We start from the raw sequence: 18,500 nt of genomic DNA, 5'->3' as shown, positions 1-18,500 counted from the left end.
TGGTTCGTAACCCATGAACCTCAACCTTCTGGATACTTTGTCTCCCTTATGTCTCAATTGCCTGGGGATGTGCACGTCAGCTGTGACCCCGAATATGTGTAAGTGAGACACCTGTGGTTTCTTCTGGTACATCAACTCATATGGAGTTTTATTCAGTACACTGGACCACAGCCTGTTTAATGTATAGTTTGAATAGATGAGTGCCTCTGACCAGAAATGCTGCCCTAAACCGGCATCCTCTAGTGCGCACCTCATCATGGTCTGTAGGGTTCCATTTTTTCGTTCTACGACGCCATTTTGGAAGGCGGAGAATGGAGAAGATGTGTAATGGACTACCCCGCGTGCCTTCAGCCATCGCGAGAAATCGCTTGACAAGAATTCAGACCCCCGGTCTGACATTATTTGTCTAATCTTAGTGTTATGTTGTGTTTCCACCCTTGCATAGAATTCTTTAAATTTTTGGAATACCTCATTTTTGTGCTTCAGGGTGTATACGAAGCCATAACGGCTGAAATCGTCCACTATGGTCAAGAAGAACCTCTTCCTGTATTTAATGGAGGGCCTTAGTGGTCCCACTAGGTCCATGTGTATGAGTTGGAAAATTGAGTTGGTTGTGCGTACTGACTTTTTGGGCCTGGGTTTGGTTTTTAATTTGGATCTTTTGCAAATAGAACACTCGAGATAGTTCTCACAATTTTTTATTTTTACACCTTCGGAGCATTCCATCATTTTCTGTACCACGGGAAAACTGATATGCCCTAGTCTCCTATGTAGCAGGTGTGCACAGTTGTCATGCATTAGCATCCCTATCGCTGGCTTCCTTTCTCTGGGGGGCCCCTGCTCTCTTGGGTCACTGGCGGTGTGTGCATGGCTGACCCCCTCTATTTCCTCATTGTTGTTCTCCTCATTTGTGTTATTTGAGTTGTTTGGTTTCATCTCCCGGTGGTTATTTACCTTGGGTTGTGTTTCTCTGACTGGGTGGAAGAATGGCAAATCCCCACTGATCACTGTTTTCCCTATGCTCTTGCCCCCTCTAGTTATGTGTGCCTTCCCTTCTTTGAATGTCACCTCAACGTTGTTGTCCTTGCTCAGTTTTAGTGTGGCAAGGATGTTATAGGGTATGTTTGGCACTAGTAGCACTCCCTGTATTGTTCCTATCCCTGGCACGTGTGTGTTGCCTTTCCCTGTCACTTGCACATTGTTTTGGTTAGCCACCTTAATTATAAAGTTTTCTTTTGTGAATGAGGTCAGTGAGTTCTGGTCATATGTGGTGTGGTTGGTGGCTCCTGAGTCCAGTAGCCATGTGCCTACTTTCCTGTCCTGATCAGTGTGTTGTTCTTGATCCCCCAGTCCATACAGTGACCCAGTCTGGCTCTCTCTGGAGCTGTCCCTTTAATTTCTCCTGTCTCTGGGGCTAGGGGAGTCTCTGTGCCTGTGCCTGTCATCTGGTGAGTGTCTGTTGCTGTATCTCGCCCTTTGTTCTGGCCTGTCCCTCCGGTGTGGCCTGTCCCTGTCCCTGACGTTCCTAGGGCAGTCCCTTTTGTAGTGGTTTTTTGATCCACATATGTAGCACTCTGTGTTGCTGTGACTCCTGCCCTGTGGTTCGATCTTCCTGCTGGGTCTCTGCTCTCTACGGCCTAGTGAGCAGTCTTTTCTAATACTATCTTTGGCTATGAGTTTGCTGGTTAGTAATTCTAGTGTAAGTTTCCCTGAGCCAAGGTTATCTATCTGTGTGATAAATGTATCCCAGCTGGGGTCCAGAGAGTTCACGATGATGCTGATCATGGTTCTCTCACTTATGACCTCACCCCTTTGTGTCAATTGGGCCCTGGTGGCATTTAATGACAGCAAATGCTCGCTCATTGGAGTCCCTGTTTTGAGTTTGGTGGCATAGAACTCCCTGGAGAGTCTGGTGGTGCTTGCTACGCTTTGACAGTAAAATAGTTTGTGCATCCTCTGTATTACTTCTAGAGCAGTTAAGTAGTGGCTAATGCTAGGGTAAATGCTGGGGGCAATGCTAGCAATAACAATATAATAAGCCTTATGATGGGTGCAATCTAATTCAAAAGTCCAAGATTTTTCTGGGGGGTCAGTGACTAGGGATAGTAGGTCTTCCTTCAGCAGGGTGACTTGGAGCTGTTGGTTCCAGTCCAGAAAATTCTCCCCATCTAGTCTCAGTTTAGGAAAGTCACTTGGTAAAGTCCCTGAATTGTAAGTTAAATTACTTACATTGTGTTGCTGCCCATGGTTTCTCACATAAGGATACTCGCAATAAGGCAGAGGGATGACTGTGGCAAGTCTGAACTGACTTGCTTCTATGTGCTTGCATTGGTCTAGCTCTATGTTCTGCTCCGTTTCTCTTGCAGGGAGGCATTGCGCATGCCCGAAGTTCATTCCAGCCCAGCCGCCATGGAGTGAGGAGCTCGTCTCTGCAGCTCCCGGGTGAAGGCCCCAATCTTCCGGATGGGCCTTCGGTTCCTCTTTGGCCGGCCTCACCTGGTCGAAGTCGCTTCGGATCACCGCCTGGAGCTTCGGAAAGCAGTGAGGATTGCCGGTGAAGGTCGGAAGTCCCGCTGGGGCCGCGAATGGTCCCGGATGGCCCGGCCTCGCGTGGATGCTCCCTCCGAGTGTCGGGCCGAGACCCCTGCCCGCCGATGGTCGTCCCCTGCCTGCAGACGGTCCCGTAGATCCTGGATCTGGTCCTGGTCGCCGGTCGGGTGAGTAGCTCCATCGCCCTCGGTGTCCCGTCCCCATGGGTGGGCTTCCTGGGAGTCGTAGGTAGTGTTGGGTCTGCGCGGTAGCGGTCTGCTCCCCTGGGTGGGTGTCAGCGCTGGTTCCCCTCATGTCGGTGTCTCCTCTGCGCTTTGGCCTGGCACTGGAGTGGGTGTCCAGCAGCCTCATTTTGTCCCCTAGGGCCACGGTGATCAACTCTATTGCTTTGTTGCCTCGGGCTCGGTAGGCGAGCTTATAGTTTTTGGCTTGGGGTTTTCCTGCTCGCCGCGGTAGTTTTGGGTGGTTACTCTCGAGTAGGCCCCGATTCCCGCCATGAGATTTAAATCTCGGGAATCTATTGGTGGTTGGTCGGCCATCTTTGGTGATGTCACCTCCCAAGATGGCCGCCGCAAAAAGGGCGCGAATTCTTTTTTGGCCTTTTCGTTGAAGTTCTGGTGGGGGCAGTTTTTTCCTACCGCGTCTTCTCGCTGTAGTCCGACTCGTCTTCATCTTCCCCACTCGCTGCGTCGCAGCCTTTGACCAGGCTTCGGAGTTCCGCGATGAGGTCGGTGTTGCTTTGTGCCGAGTCTATTAGCTTCAGGAGTCTTTCTTTTAGGTCGTGCTTCTCGCTCGTCGGACTCTCGGTTTCCTTCCACCCCTCGTCGCATCTGGTCGGGGTGCATGGATGGTGGAGTAGGCCGGTCATCTCGGGTGCCTCTCCTTGTGTGGCTTCGGGTTGGGCAGGTCGTTCTGCCATCTTCTTGGTGAATGCCCTGGTATTCACCCTGTCCGTCGTGGTCCTTTGCATGGAGTCCCCTGGCATGTCCTGGAGTATTAGGGTTGGGCTATTTAACCATCCTCTGCTACCATATTGTTAAGGATGTCCAAGGATCGTGCCCAATAACTCCATCACGAAGAAGTTCTTTAAATCAGTGATCTTTATTTACAAGGCATCTTATCATTGCAGGTACAGATCTGGAACTGAGCCAGGACCACATGGCTGGACCTTAAGTACCCCCGGGGCGTGGCTAAGGTAAGAAGGGGTCATTGGGTTAGGGTGGACCTTGGGGGTTGGCCTGTCCAGCCCCTGTGCCTCCAGCCCTGGGTCTGAGGCAAGGCATTTATCTCTGAGAAAGCAACAATATTCTTTCTTGGTTAGACTAATATGCTGTGACAGCCGAAGCCATTGAGGTTTAATATGTTCTTCAAAATTACTTATGGTACATGGTTAGACAGACCATGATTTAGCACAGTATGTAAACCAGGGTCAGACTTTAGCCTTCTTGAATATTGTATCAGTATTATTCATCTCCAAATGTTCTCTTGACTGTTATTTTAAACCTACCTTTCCTCCAGATTCCCTACTTTCTCTTTCCTATATTGATGTTTATTTCAATTTACTTTGCTGTATTTTATTTCTATCATTTTCTGGTATTGAGGCTTTTAACTATCTATCTATCTATCTATCTATCTATCTATCTATCTATCTATCTATCTATTATCTATCTATCTCTATCTCTATCTCTATCTCTATCCATCTCTATCTCTCTATCTCTATCTCTATCTGTCTGTCTTTATTTATTTATCTATGTATCTATGTATCTATTATCTATCTATAGTATATCTATCTATATCTCTATCTATCTCTATCTATCTATCTCTATCTCTATCTCTATCTCTATCTCTATCTATCTCTATCTCTGTCTGTCTACTATCTATCTATCTATCTATCATCCATGCATCCATCCATCCATGCATCCCTCCCCCCTCTCTCTTTCTCTCTCTCTCTCTCTCTCTCTCTATCTATCTATCTATCTATCTATCTATCTATCTATCTATATATATATATATATATATATATATATATAGTCTATCTATCATCTATCTATCTCTATATCTATCTCTATCTCTATCTGTCTCATCTATCTATCTATCTATTTCTTAGGATGTTTTATTATCATATCAGTATTATCAGAATCCTAACAATTTTTTAAAAAATATGTTGAATGAAAAAAGGTCCAAGGCTTATCAGAAAGCATTGATTGAATATAATGTCCCATTTCAACAAACACAAATGGTACTGTACCATTAAGTAAAATGAGGGAATCATGTTCATGTAGGCGGCAGCTGAATTCTTCTACACTCATATTGTCTTTTCAGATCCAGACCCTGGTAGGAAGAATATTTATTGTTTGACATAGAGGAATAACCAGCCAAAACCACAAATTTCTGAAAGCTTTGCAGTCCATTCATTGTTTTGTCAGCATGCAATAGTATGTTGCCTTCGGATGCAAGAGAGAAAATTGTCTGTCTTATTGTACCTAAAATTCAACTGCTATTCCTTTTGCCTTCTGCACAGAAATAAGCATCATCCTCATTTTTTTAACTTTTAAAAAAAATACATTCTTTTATGTGCAATTTCATTGGATAATATCTTTATAATTTCAGTAGGTGGCAGCACCTGACTGACCTTCTCTGGGCTAGCAAAATAAGCAGAGTCACATCTGATTTGAATGGAGACTATCAGTGAATAACAAGACTTTAGGCTAAATTATGAAACTGAAAAAGATCCTGGAAATAGGAAATTACTTTGGTTCTGTAGTAAACAAATTACATGAGTGTATTCATGAAACCACCAAGTGCAAAACTCAACCTGGAGAGATTTGATTTAACTTTTCAGTGGGCTCATTTACTTTTTCTGTTTGCCACCAGGCTTGAAATTTTGGGCTTGGACAATCTGGAACTGCGCCACCTGTGGTTTGACCTAAGCATAGTACACAAAATTGTCTGCTACAACGTCTTACTGTCAACAACTTCTTCAGTTTCAACCTCAATAATACATGGGCAAACAATCGATACAAACTCAAGGTAAACCGCTTCAAACTCGATTGCAGAAAATTCGACTTCAGCAACAGAGTGGTCAATGCCTGGAATGCTCTACCTGACTCCGTTGTTACATCCTCTAACCCCCACAGCTTAAACTGTCTACCGTGGACCTCACCCCATTTGTAAGAGGTCCGTAAAGGGGGCATGCATAAGCGCACCAGCGTGCCTACCTTCTCTGTCCTACTGTCCCCACTTATTTGTATTCATTGTATTGAGTCCCTTGGGAGTTGGGTGGCATAGAAATGCGATAAATTAAATTAAATTAAATTAATTCATTTCCTCTGTTCATGTCCATGTTCATATTCATACCTGCTATCTTTTACATGTGTGACAATGCAAAGGTACCTCACTAATTGTTTGCTGAGGACATGTCATCACAATGAAACCATCATCCTGTTACCCAGGCCACTGCTGAAACAATGTCAGATAGGCTGAAGCCTGTCTTGGATCTTCTGCCTTGAAAGTCACACATGTTCCCTGCTATGTGGGCAGATGCCCTCTAAGAAACATCTCCCCATTCAGGACCTATTCATTCTTGACTACATTGTTTCTTGCGTTATTACAGAAACGTCTGAAGTGTTCTATCTGCACTGCATTCAACTTAACCAGAACATGCCTGTTCTGCAAGCCAGAAATGTAAGTGATTAGTTAACTTGAGAAAAATAGTGCTCCCTTTCCCTTGCAATGTGTGAACTTGTAAACATATGTAGATGTTCCTGATTGTTGTGATCTATTCAGATATCTATAGGACATTTGTTACCTTTGAGAAGGTGGCACCAATACTGAAAAGCTGTTTTATTGGACCAAAGATGCCTCATTAAAAAATATTACATTTGGGGATGGGGGTGACAGGTAAAATGTTTCTGGAATTTACAGAAGAGGTTATTCTTAATTTCTGGAATGGTTTGTAGAAGAAGAGATCCAGTGGTGGATCTTTTTATTACCAGTTCTGTGGGTGTGGCTTGGTGGGCGTGTTGTGGCTTGGTGGGCGTGGCAGGGGAAGAATACTGCAAAATCTTCATTCCCACCTCACTCCAGGGGAAGGATACTGCAAAATCCCTATTCCCTTCCCGCTCCTGGGGGAAGGATACTGCAAAATCCCCATTCCCACCCCACTCTGGGGCCAGCCAGAGGTGGTATTTGCCGGTTCTCCGAACTATTTGAAATTTCTGCTACCGGTTCCCCAGAACCTGTCAGAACCTGCTGGATTTCACCCCTGAAGAGATCCCAAAGTGAAAGCCCAGTAATCAGCCTACAGCCCAAAGGGGTTGAAGAAGCAAAAAAAAAATAAAAAAAAAATAAAAATGGATGCCTGTTTGAATAGAAGAAAGCTTGTTGAGATTGGTGATCCTACTTGAAGGGAGCACCCTGCTTCCTAAGACCAATTAATGATGCAATCAGTGCAGAAAAATTAGGCATAAATTTATGTTGAATATTAGCAAAGTCCCTCAAATGTGTTGCATTTCTGTAACTGCCAATGATGGCTATCAGAATAGATCCTTAATTCTTTTGGTGTCACCCCCCCACGGAAAATGATAGCCCAACATATTAATGTAGTGTAATGATAGAAGCAAATATTTGTACCGCAGGATTGAACTGTAAGATCCTTGGAGTTCTCTGACCTTGGAATATTTCATTACCCAACTACGTAACTAATGCAATTAGTGCTATTAAGCAGAGTTTTCTAGCTTAACCCAGTGTCAATCACAAGTCCAGAGATAAGACAGCAAGATCCAATTGAGTTCAATCATTTATTTGCTTATATCGAAAGGACAGAGTCTTGTCAAACTAAAGCTGTAACTTCTAACCCACCCAGATGCATCCTGAGAGATACTAGGATGTGGCTACCCTGAATCTTTTCCCCTCCTCCTCCATCCAGTTTGGGCCTGCATAGTCCAGGAGTCCTCAAACATTTTAAATGGGGCCAATTCACTGTCCCTCAGACTGTTGGGGGGCTGGACTGGCTGCGTGGGTGTGGCTAGGTGGTCATGTGATTGGGTAGGCATGGCCAATTTAGCAGTCCATTAAACAATACACACAAATTAAAATTTTATTTGTTTTACTCCTGGGAGTGTTTTATTTGCTTTTGTTTGCATGTTGCTCTTTCGGTTGACTTTTTTTTTACTAGATTGTTTTTTTTAATTGTTTAGTGGTTTACTTCAGGATACTCAGTTTTGCAGCAATTCTTCTCAGCCCCAAGGATCTGACAATCAACAAGTCTCTCTCTCACTATCTCTCTCTCACAATCTCTCTCTCTCTCTTTCTTTCCATATCTCTCTCTTTCCTGGGGTATCTTCTGCAGGATCCCCTTCAATCCTGGCAGTGCCCTGGGATACCTCATTGAATTCCATTCCATTCTATTCCATTCCATCCTATTCCTATTCCCATTCCCATTCCCATTCCGACTCCATCCTATTGCTATTGCTATTCCATCCCATCCCATTCCTATTCCTATTCCCATTCCATTCTCTCCTATTTCCATTCCATTTCATTCTATTCGGATTGCGGCAGTCTCAATCCACTTTTGGAATCTCGCTAGCTGTCCCGGAGGTTCCTCCACATGTGCCGAACGCGTCCAACAGACTCAAGTAAGGGCTCCTTGCATCTGAGAGGCAGGATCGGACTGGGCAAGGCATTGCTCGGAACAGATTTGGTGAAGAAGCCCCAAGGCAGGGGCTCAGTGGCCACTGAGGCGTGAGCGAGGTAGGGAGCAGGCACCACAACAGCCGCCCCGCCACCTTCTCCCCCCACTGCTTGGATCCCCTTCCTGCCTCCCTCTGCAGGGGCAGAGATATCCATCCTCCTTCAGGGGCAGGCAGCCTCACCGGCCACCACTCTGGAGCTGCCAAGTGGGAGAAGGATGGGCAGGCAAGTGGCGTCGGTGGGAGGGGGAGCGATGGGGTGGCTGTTGTGGCGTCCGCTCCCTAGATTGCTCATGTCTCACCAACCCCACTTCTCCACGGGCCACCTAGCTTTCCTCACAAGTGAAGGGCTGCACCTTTCGCAGGCCGAAGAAAGAGCTCAAAGATTTGCCACCATCGCTCTGCTGGATGGGGGGGGGGGGGGAACCGAAGGGTCCCAATGGGAGATGCTTCACCTGTTGTGTAATTAAGCATCACTTCCAAGAGTTGCGCTTAGTGCCAGGGTGGCACTCTCCACTGAGGGTTGCCTGCTCGCCTTCCCCCCTGCCTCAGTACCCACATCCAGCCCATGACCGGGGGATCTGCTGCTTCTAGGCTAGTCTGGCTGGCATGGGATAGCACTGTGCTAGGACGCAGCATGCACTCGGGCCTCTCACCCCTCTCTGCTTCTGCTCTGCTTTGCCCAGGATGAATGGAAAGCGCGCAGGTACCTGGCATTAAGCGCGACTCTTGGAAGTGATGCATAATTACGTGGCAATCACAGCCGCTCCCATTGGGACCCTTCAGTTCCCCCACCCCCAGCAGAGCGACAGTGGACTGAAGTCCCTGGCAAATCTTTGAGTTCTTTCCTTGGCTGGCAAAAGGCGCAGCCGATTTCCGCCCCCCCCCTCCCCAGAATCACTCTGCCAGCCAAAATCGTTGGCCTTACCTTCCAGTTCTAGTCTTGCAAAGGTAAGTCCTGCAGTCTGCCGAAGGGTGGGGGCCGGTGGGTGGGCAGAGCACCCTCATGGTCCCTCATGGGCCAGATTAATGGCTTCGGCGGGCCGTATCCATCCTGCGGGCTATAGTTTGAGGATGCCTGGCATAGTCTCTTAATCTGGGTCTCTTTCTGGGAAAGCTCTTTGACAACAATCTCCCCTGTCCCCTTTGCTCCTGCACATTCAATCACACCCAATGGCTCTGTTAATAGAGGCATTGGAAAACTGCTCAGACTTGCTCAGTAGGGAGGAGAGGATCTCAGAATCAATTAAAAATTTATCTGAATAAACAATCAGCTTGTATAAGAAAATCAAGGACACTATGAATCACAAATTTGCCAACCCCCTGAACATTAATACACATTCAAATTTTCCATAGCAAATATCTAAGGGAAATAAATATTTGTGTCCCTCTTTCATGTGAATCAGGCAGTATATATTAGTCACAGTGAATATTTCTTTTCCATCAATACACCCATTATTGCATATCAATTGCCCTATTTAAGTTCTGCACCCTTCTGCTCATATAATCTTTAACTTTGCCATAGCAAATGTTTTGCATTCTGTCTTATAAGTTTTCTATTTTGTGTTAAAACAATGTCAAAACCCCATCCCTGGAGGCTGTGAGGATCTGGACAGGGAGAAACTAGTTCCAATTTACTTCTACCAAGACCTAGTGGCTGTAGCTGCCGAGACCACCTAAGTTCAGGGATCTTCTCCCATTCAGGCATGGTGTACAATCTGGAAGTCCTCTGCGACTCACAGCTCTTGCTAAAAGAACAGGTGGCCTCAGAGTGTCTTTGCCTAGCTATATCAGGCAAAGACCCTCTCCTGCATTTGGTAGCCCTCCAGATATTCATAACCTCACCTCAAATCTCAACTACTGCAGTGCTATATGGGATTGCCATTGAAGACCACTTATAAGCTTCTGCTCCAGATGGAACCAATATGAGCAGTGGTGGATTTACCTTGGTATGCCCACATGATTTCCCCCCTTTACAAGCCACATTGGTGGCTTCTATGCTTCTGGGTGAAATTCCAGTTGCTGGTTATCATCTATAAAAGACTTACATGGTACGGGGCCCTATTTTTTGAGGGAATATCTACCTTCTTTCTGTACTGTATGAGTTGACAAAGCTAACACTCTGGGTCCTCTCAACCAAGCATTGTTATCTTTTGGGACTCCGGAATTTTCAGGACTTCTCTGTTGCAACACCTATGCCTCCTCCCCTTCTTATACCCAATTGAATTGGCAGTAAGCCAATATGAAATCCAGTCAGGTAAATGCTATCCTTCTTCTTCCTTCTTTTATTTTAAAAAGGAAAATAAGACAGAGGGAAACACAGTTATAAATTTTATGAATAAGACAGATTCATAAAAGTTGCAAAATGCAAAGAGTATGTGAAAAAGCAGAATGATATAACATAAATGAAAAAAAATGTAAAAGGTTTAATTGAATAAAATTCTTACTTTAGATATCAATAAGTCAAAACAAATATAAAAATATTGACAGTTTAACTCTAGCGTTTTCAAAACGATTATATTTTAAGTATGCTTAAAAACAGTTTTTAGATTATCTAAGAGATCTATATAGTAAAAATGATCATAATTAATACATAATCATAATTATTTAAAGAGAACTCAGGACTTGGTATGGCAGTAACCCATACACATGATTGTACTCCATAACCATTTCCAGATTAAATTGAAATTAAAATAGGATAGTTTTTCATATATGAGTTTCTCTCCGATATTCATGAGAACTTCTATAGTTTCAGCTACCCCTAACAAAGGGATTAACTGTGATTTCCAGTTAAAAGGATGAAGTATCCTGGCAGTAGTTAACAGTGCAGTTTGTAGGTATTTTAACAGAAAGTAACTGATAAAAAAGAAAGTCAGCATTTAGGAATTTTTATCCTACAGCAGATCATGCAATAGAATAGGTCCGTGATGGCGAACCTATGGCATGCGTGCACCAGCCTGCTGATTTTCGGGCCTTCTGGGCCCATCATAAGTAGGGAAACAGTCTGTTTCCTGCCTCTGGAAGGCCTTGGGGGGGGGAGGAGGCCCGTCGTTTGCTCTCCCCAGGCTCCAGAGACTTTCTGGGAACCTGAGGAGGGCAAAAACAGCCTCCCACCCTTCTCAGAGGCCCTCCGGAGGCTGAAAACAGCCCATTTGCCAACTTCTGGCAGGACTTGATTTTACATATCCAACAATTTCCTAAATATGAATTGTCCAGGGCTGAAATACTCCTGATTCAGGATGATCCGGTAGCAATTGTGGCCAGTGGTTCAGAGAACCAGTAGCGATGGCGGCGCAAGGCTCCGTCCACCCGCCTGGGTGACGTTACTTCCTGGTTTTAACCAGGAAATAATTTGTTTTTTACCCTCTGCGCATGTGCAAAGGTTCTGTGCACGCATGTGATACGCGCACATGCAGTGCATGAACTTCCAAACTGGTAAGGAAGATAAGTAGATTTCACCCCTGGTACTGTCCCTATTAATATTCACCCGTGGAGCAGTGTACTGGTGAGAGAACAGCTTGTACCAATTTCCACATCATGTATTAGTCACAGTGAATATTTCTTTTCCATCAATACACCCATTATTGCATATCAATTGCCCTATTTAAGTTCTGCACCCTTCTGCTCATATAATCTTTAATTTTGCCATAGCAAATGTTTTGCATTCTATCTTATAAGTTTTCTATTTTGTGTTAAAACAATGTCAAAACCCCATCCCTGGAGGCTGTGAGGATCTGGACAGGGAGAAACTAGTTCCAATTTACTTCTACCAAGACCTAGTGGCTGTAGCTGCCGAGACCACCTAAGTTCAGGGATCTTCTCCCATTCAGGAAAGGTGCACAATCTGGAAGTCCTCTGCGACTCACAGCTCTTGCTAAAAGAACAGGTGGCCCCAGAGTGTCTTTGCCTAGCTATATCAGGCATAGACCCTCTCCTGCATTTGGTAGCCCTCCAGATATTCATAATGTCACTTCAAATCTCAACTACTGCAGTGCTATATGGAATTGCCATTGAAGACCACTCATAAACTTCTGGTCCAGATGGAACCAGTATGAGCAATGGTGGACTTACCTTGGTATGCCCACATGATTTTCCCCCTTTACAAGCCACATTGGTGGCTTCTATGCTTCTGGGTGAAATTCCAGTTGCTGGTTATCATCTATAAAAGACTTACATGGTACGGGGCCCTATTTTTTGAGGGAATATCTACCTTCTTTCTGTACTGTATGAGTTGACAAAGCTAACACTCTGGGTCCTCTCAACCAAGCATTGTTATCTTTTGGGACTCCGGAATTTTCAGGACTTCTCTGTTGCAACACCTATGCCTCCTCCCCTTCTTATACCCAATTGAATTAGGGAGGTATCTGAGTCACTTATATATGTTTGCTTGTTTTGGACTTTAAGCCATGTTTTTCTATGTGTTGCTTTGGTAAAGCATCTGGCTTAATTCTGTTAAGGTCATTTTCCTTGCTCTTTACATTTAGTGTGCTAGGCATGTCTTAAATCAATTCATCTCCCAAAGCTCACCTGAGAGTGCAATCCAAACTAAGGTTGCCATGAGCTATTCATTCCCAACAACAACTAAGGTTTTAGATGAACTAGGCATGAGAGCTTCGTGACCTACACCAGGTTCTCTCTGGAGCCCTACCAGATCCATCAAATATCTGGGGTGAATTGGTCAAATAGGTCCCTTCTCCCTGCGGTTGGGGAACCGCCACAGAAAACTCCATGGTTAACAAGAAGTAATCTATCCATGACAAGGAACTGATGACAACATCTCCCAGTCCAGATCACATTGCCACTGCCCCAAAATAAAAGTTAGATCTAATGTGTGACTCTCCCTGAGTCAGGCCATCAATAATTTGGATCAAGTCTATGATTGCCATGAAAGTCGTGAACTCCTGAATATCTCCAATTGTGGGTCAAGCAAAGACTAGCGCTACAAATGGGGAACTCTGCTGCCAACCTGCAATGGTATGTGGGAATGACCTTAGGAGACCAGGAAAAGGATGCAACCAAAGAAACAATCCTACGAAAGGCAATTTAGCCCATATTAGGAAGAGGTGCAGGGCAGACAGCTCAGAAGGGAGCTCCCTAGTTTCTTGTGCTTTAAAAGGAGCTGGCGGGGGGTGGGATAGAAATGTAGTTTCAGACTTGCAAAATTCTGTTAATGCAACCTTAAATAAAGTAGAATCAGCTCATCTGGCTGTATTTCCTGTGATCTACCATACAAGGCTGCCTTTTACGTCACCATTCCCCTGGCTGTGTCTCTTATCTCTTGTCTCCCAGGATCAATTCCCACATACCATTACACAACCTGGTCATGGAACCAAACACCTCCCTAAAAAGCAGAGATATTGCTACACAAACAGCAAGGCCAGGTTTTGTAAATACAAATCCACATCTGATTATCTGTAGAGCAGTGCCCTGGAAGCCACCAGAGTTTCCCAGCTGACTAATGGTTACACCATCACCTCTGCTCTGGAATCTTGGCTATTACCGCATCCAAAATCCACATTCCCACCACCTTCCACTCAAAGCCTATCCCTGTAGTGATGCCAGACATGATCCTCCTGTCTGATGACATATGAGGTTTCTATTGTCCCTGTGAAGCTTGCCATTTTCACTCTACTGGGACGTATAGTGCTAACAATATTTTAAACAGTTTTGTTCTCTTCTCCAATTTGACACAGAATAAAGCCTTAATGCTTTTCTTGGCAACTCTTTGCCTGTTTTAGGTGTTTTTGCAACTTTCTTGCATGCCCATCCAGCAGACAGTAAATAAATTCCAGTAATCAAAACACAGTGTACACTGTAATTAACTGTTCCTGGATCCAGTAATAGGAATTAACTTGGTAAACAAAACCATTATCAGGACATAAATGGGAGGGAGACAGAAAAGAGAGAATCTCACTGATTGCCACTATCCATCTGTCTACCTGATTCATGTGGCATCTTGATAAGAAGTCGATTTTTATGGTCTGAGCAGGTAATGAATATTTAGCACTTTTCAAATGTAAAAGATCCAATCACTGATGGTTTAGGTCAAAAATATGTTTTCAACTCTGTATGCAGATTTGATCTTTCAAGTGCTCCACCTAGTGTTCTGCAAGGGCAGCTCTGCAAAGGGATGAGACTTTGGGGTGGAGGGAGAGAGAGCAAACTTTGTGGGGAAGGCCCCACATATGGGCCTGCAGCTGCAAGCCATACTGGATGCAATGGCAGGTTGGAAATGATCCAAAGAGATGCAAAAAAAAATTTGTTTGCTCTAGCGGTCAAATGGATTTTTGCATCCCAGCAAGTAGCCTGATCCGCAGACTGATATTCCAGGAAAAAAGAGAGCTAGAATAGTCTGTGCTCATGCATTATTCACAAAACCCGTGAAGTCCTCTCTCAACAAAGTATTAATGATCCAAGTGCTAACTTAGACATAAAGCAAACAAGCAAGCAAGCAGTCCCCCATAGATAATCACTCAGGTAGAAGCCCTTAGACCTTGATCTAGCCAGGAAGTCCAAGAATAAAACCCTAAAAAAACACTTCCGACAGATCCCTACAGTACATGGTGGCCAATGGCCTGCAGTTGTTTTTCACAGTTATCTCTTAAACTTAAATTCTCATCAAACATATATAGTCCACAGGGTCACACATGAAGTGACCCCAGGGAGGAGGAGGAGAGAGGTCAACACAGAAAGAATGTATCATCTTTTTAACCTTCTCACCACCTCCATTGTGCTCTAATGTGGGTAAGAATAGGCCTATATTTGTATGGAATTCAACAGTAAATTAAGGCTTGGGATTTATTTATTTAAAACATTTGTATTGTTACTCATCCTGAAACCAACTCTTTGCAATTACACAAATATTTTAAATAAATAAATATTTAGATATTCTTATATGGTATCAATATCTGCTAGTTGCTATACTATAAATTGTTTGTCTGTTTCATTTTCCTGGAGTACAATACTTGTGATACATAGGGGTACATCTTTTATTTGTTTTATCATTTTTTTTCTCTGTATGGGCATTTAGCGGTTCATATTTTGAGATAAGTAGAAAGCAAAGCCTATCATATCCCACAAAAAGTCTTCTACCATGAAACATGGGTAGAAGATCTGTTGTGTGACTTATCCACAGAATATCCTGGCCTTTAGTAAGTACAGAACAAAAGAAGGGCATTATTAGACCTTAACCAGACACTGGCATCAAGTTTCCTTTATTAACCACTAGATGGCGATCATTCCTTTAAACTGTTTTCAAACCTCTCTAAAGTTAATTATGCTACTTACTAGTCAGATTGTCAGATTTGGATCACTGAATGAAGAGAACCAACTGCTCAATTAAAAAAAAAAAATAGGCAAATGACACTTTATTGAAAAGACATCAATGGAGATATTTCCCCAATGCTAATGCCAGTGTAAAAAGCCAAAATAAATTTAAAATAAATTGATCTCAACTGCCAGAATGCCTATTTCACATCTGACTAAATCAACCGAATTCACTGATTATGTAAAACAGGAAGACTTTGATGGTTAGATTAAAAAAAATAAATCACAGAAACTATGTTCTGATATTCATTTTGGACAGAAATATTTATATACAGAAACAGCCTGAAACAACCACCTTTCAATCATCCAAATGAATTTAATTCACCGGCTATTTGAAACTCAAGGTCCTTGATACAATAATATGACAAATGTCATGTTATTGAGAACTACATTCCAACCGATCCCCATTCTGGGCAGAATCCATTTTATTCCAGAGTATGACCAGTAAACTTCTATTTCCAATTAGTCAAACTGACCTTATGATTTAGTTTCCAATACCATTTGAAACTTACTAGCAATATTCCTCTCCCAGTCAGGAAAGTCAAGAAACTCACCAATTATATCAATTAAGGACCTTGACTGAATAAGACACAGACCTTCAAAAGAAGCCCTGTTCTACTTCCTGTGTGCTCCCTTTCTAGTGGAATTTTCTTTAAGACCATAGCATATGAGAGAAGACCATAGAAGTTTTATCTCTCTCAACAGACTGATTCCATTCATGCCAGCAAATTCAATTTTTATTAAAACTTGCAGCTCAACAATCCAGAAAAGATCAGCCAAGTCACAGATTTAGAAAGAGTTGTTATAAATAGTTCTACTCTTAACTAAATTGCAGATGAAGACCATTTTCTACTTGTTCTTGTTTTAGATATGCTCAGATGGTACCTTTCCAACCCCCTTTCCTGGATCCATATGTTATTACTTTCATATCAGTCTCAGCTCATGACTGAAAGAGGCTTAAGATGCCTGTAGCTGTACCAGTGTTAAAATAGCAATTCCTTCCTTTTTCTAGCAGTGCCCAAGGACAACCTCAAAGTATATGACTGCATTCTTACTTTGGAAAGAAGCCAGGCAAATGGCAAATGCTATGACTAGGAGCAGAAATAAAAGAGGCCAGATAAGGATAAACAGCAGGGAGGACAACAGGTGGTGTACTTTTCCAAAGATTTTAGAAGTAGTAGGACTTGTTCAAATGGGTTTATCTTTTTAGTTCAAGACTATAATAATTTGGCCTAATTTCCTTCCCTTTAAGATTTTTGTATGTTTCAAAAATATCCAAAAACGTATTTCAAACTTCAAGCAAGTGTAGTACATTCTCTTATTATTAAGGCAACCTGCTCACTTTTGGCTTCTGGGCACATCTGAAAAAACTGGGACTGTAGCTTTAAGAGTAGTTTCCTTAAAACAGTGGCATTTAAAGCAGGAAGGATGAAAAGTTGAGCTAATTTTGCAAAATCTGAAATATTTTTTTTCCCCTGAATCATTTTTAAAAATGCACAGTCAACTTTCCAGGATTTGCCTAGCACTGTCTCTCTTCCTTTTTGGTGCTGAATTGTCTTCTGCATGGTCAGAATCTTGTATTTCTCACGTTGCACCACTTTTCTGAGTTAAGTCCATCAGTATCAGGTCCCCAAAGATTTATCTGCTTGGTTCAATTGCCTGCCGGTTGCCTTCAAAATTTGGTTCCATATATATTTTGACCGAACAAAAAAATTAGAACATCTGGAGATACAACTTAAGACATGTTTTAATAGGGAAAAAATTAATGATGCTATTGGGAATCTTTCTAGTCAAATCCTTGACTCCTAGTCTTGTATGGGTCCTTCACACCTAGTTCATTGTCCTCTCCTGCAAGTCAAGTGTACTGCTGGGCAGTGGTAAATGCTATGACTAGGAGCAGAAATGAAAGAAGCCATCTAAGGATAAACAGAAGTGAGGGCAGCAAGTTTGTATTGGAATAGTTTACTATTGACTTATGCCTAGACAGACAGTACTATTAGTATGGCATTGTACCATGAATGTAGAACTTATTTCCATGTTACCCAAGAACATTGTTACCCAAGGACATTGTGTAATCAATTCCCCAAATTGATACCCTCCAGATCTTCCAGAATTCTAGCCATTTTCTCCCAAGAACACCAAGACGAAAGTATAAGAGATTTCTTTTTTAAGTGAACGTCACAGGTCTTCTAGGGTGTAAACACAATCACTATGTTCATCATTTCTTTTTATGAAGGAGCTGCAAGAAATTCATTAGGCTGACCTTGAAGGTACTCCACCCACAACTTAAATAGAGAAAAAGCCTCTATTTGTTTGAAAGAAAGTGCTCACACATATATTTGAGGCTCCATTTCACACAAATTAAACCAGAAATGTAAGGAAATGGCCCTTGAGTAGCACAAGAATATATATAGAACCCTCTTCCACAAATAGAAATATTTTCTTTATTAAAGCTGTGTCAAAGATACATATCTAAGTTTCTAAACTTGCTTCCACTAATGCCTATGATTCAAACTTCAATGTTACTACGTGTCTTATGTGTACACCTTTCAATATTTCCAGTTGCAACACAGAAAGGAGGATTAATTGTTTTTCCAAGTGTCATGGAAGCTTTTTTTATTTGTGCTACAAATAATACAGAAAAATATTTCCAACTCCAATATGATACATGGTTTTTGTTTTTGTTAATTACTCATCAATGTGTTGTTGTTGTTTTTAATTTGATTTATATGCCACCCTTCTCCGGAGACTCAGGGCGGCTTACAATGCGTTAAGCAATAGCCTTCATACTTTTGTATATTTATACAAAGTCAGCTTATTGCCCCCACAAACTGGGTCCTCAATTTACCTACCTTAGAAAGGATGGAAGGCTGAGTCAACCTTGAGCCTGGGGAGATTCGAACTAGCAGTAATTGCAGGCAGCTGGATGATAAT

The 18,500-nt window shown here is 42.8% G+C and overlaps 1 protein-coding gene across 12 annotated transcripts in view; it reads left to right on the top strand.

Moving 5' to 3' along the window:
* Positions 1-5,992: 5,992 nt before the first annotated feature.
* Positions 5,993-18,500, top strand: part of FAR1 (fatty acyl-CoA reductase 1) — an 80,047-nt gene continuing 67,539 nt past the window's right edge. For 4 of the 12 annotated variants that reach the window (XM_087878549.1, XM_034417130.3, XM_087878534.1 and 1 more), the window contains exon 1: positions 5,993-6,234. Coding sequence is in view for 4 of the 12 variants with exons in the window: in XM_034417128.2 (XP_034273019.2) it covers positions 6,091-6,234 (144 nt within the window). In the remaining 8 variants the exon portion in view is untranslated. The remainder of the gene's footprint in view (positions 6,235-18,500) is intronic. The other 8 variants (XM_087878552.1, XM_087878548.1, XM_087878538.1 and 5 more) reach the window with 2 other exon arrangements.

This window comes from Pantherophis guttatus, chromosome 1 (genome assembly GCF_059756535.1).
Source record: "Pantherophis guttatus breed Tessera chromosome 1, ASM5975653v1, whole genome shotgun sequence".
Lineage (NCBI taxonomy): Eukaryota > Metazoa > Chordata > Lepidosauria > Squamata > Colubridae > Pantherophis > Pantherophis guttatus.
This window is presented reverse-complemented; position numbering and strand designations above follow the sequence as displayed.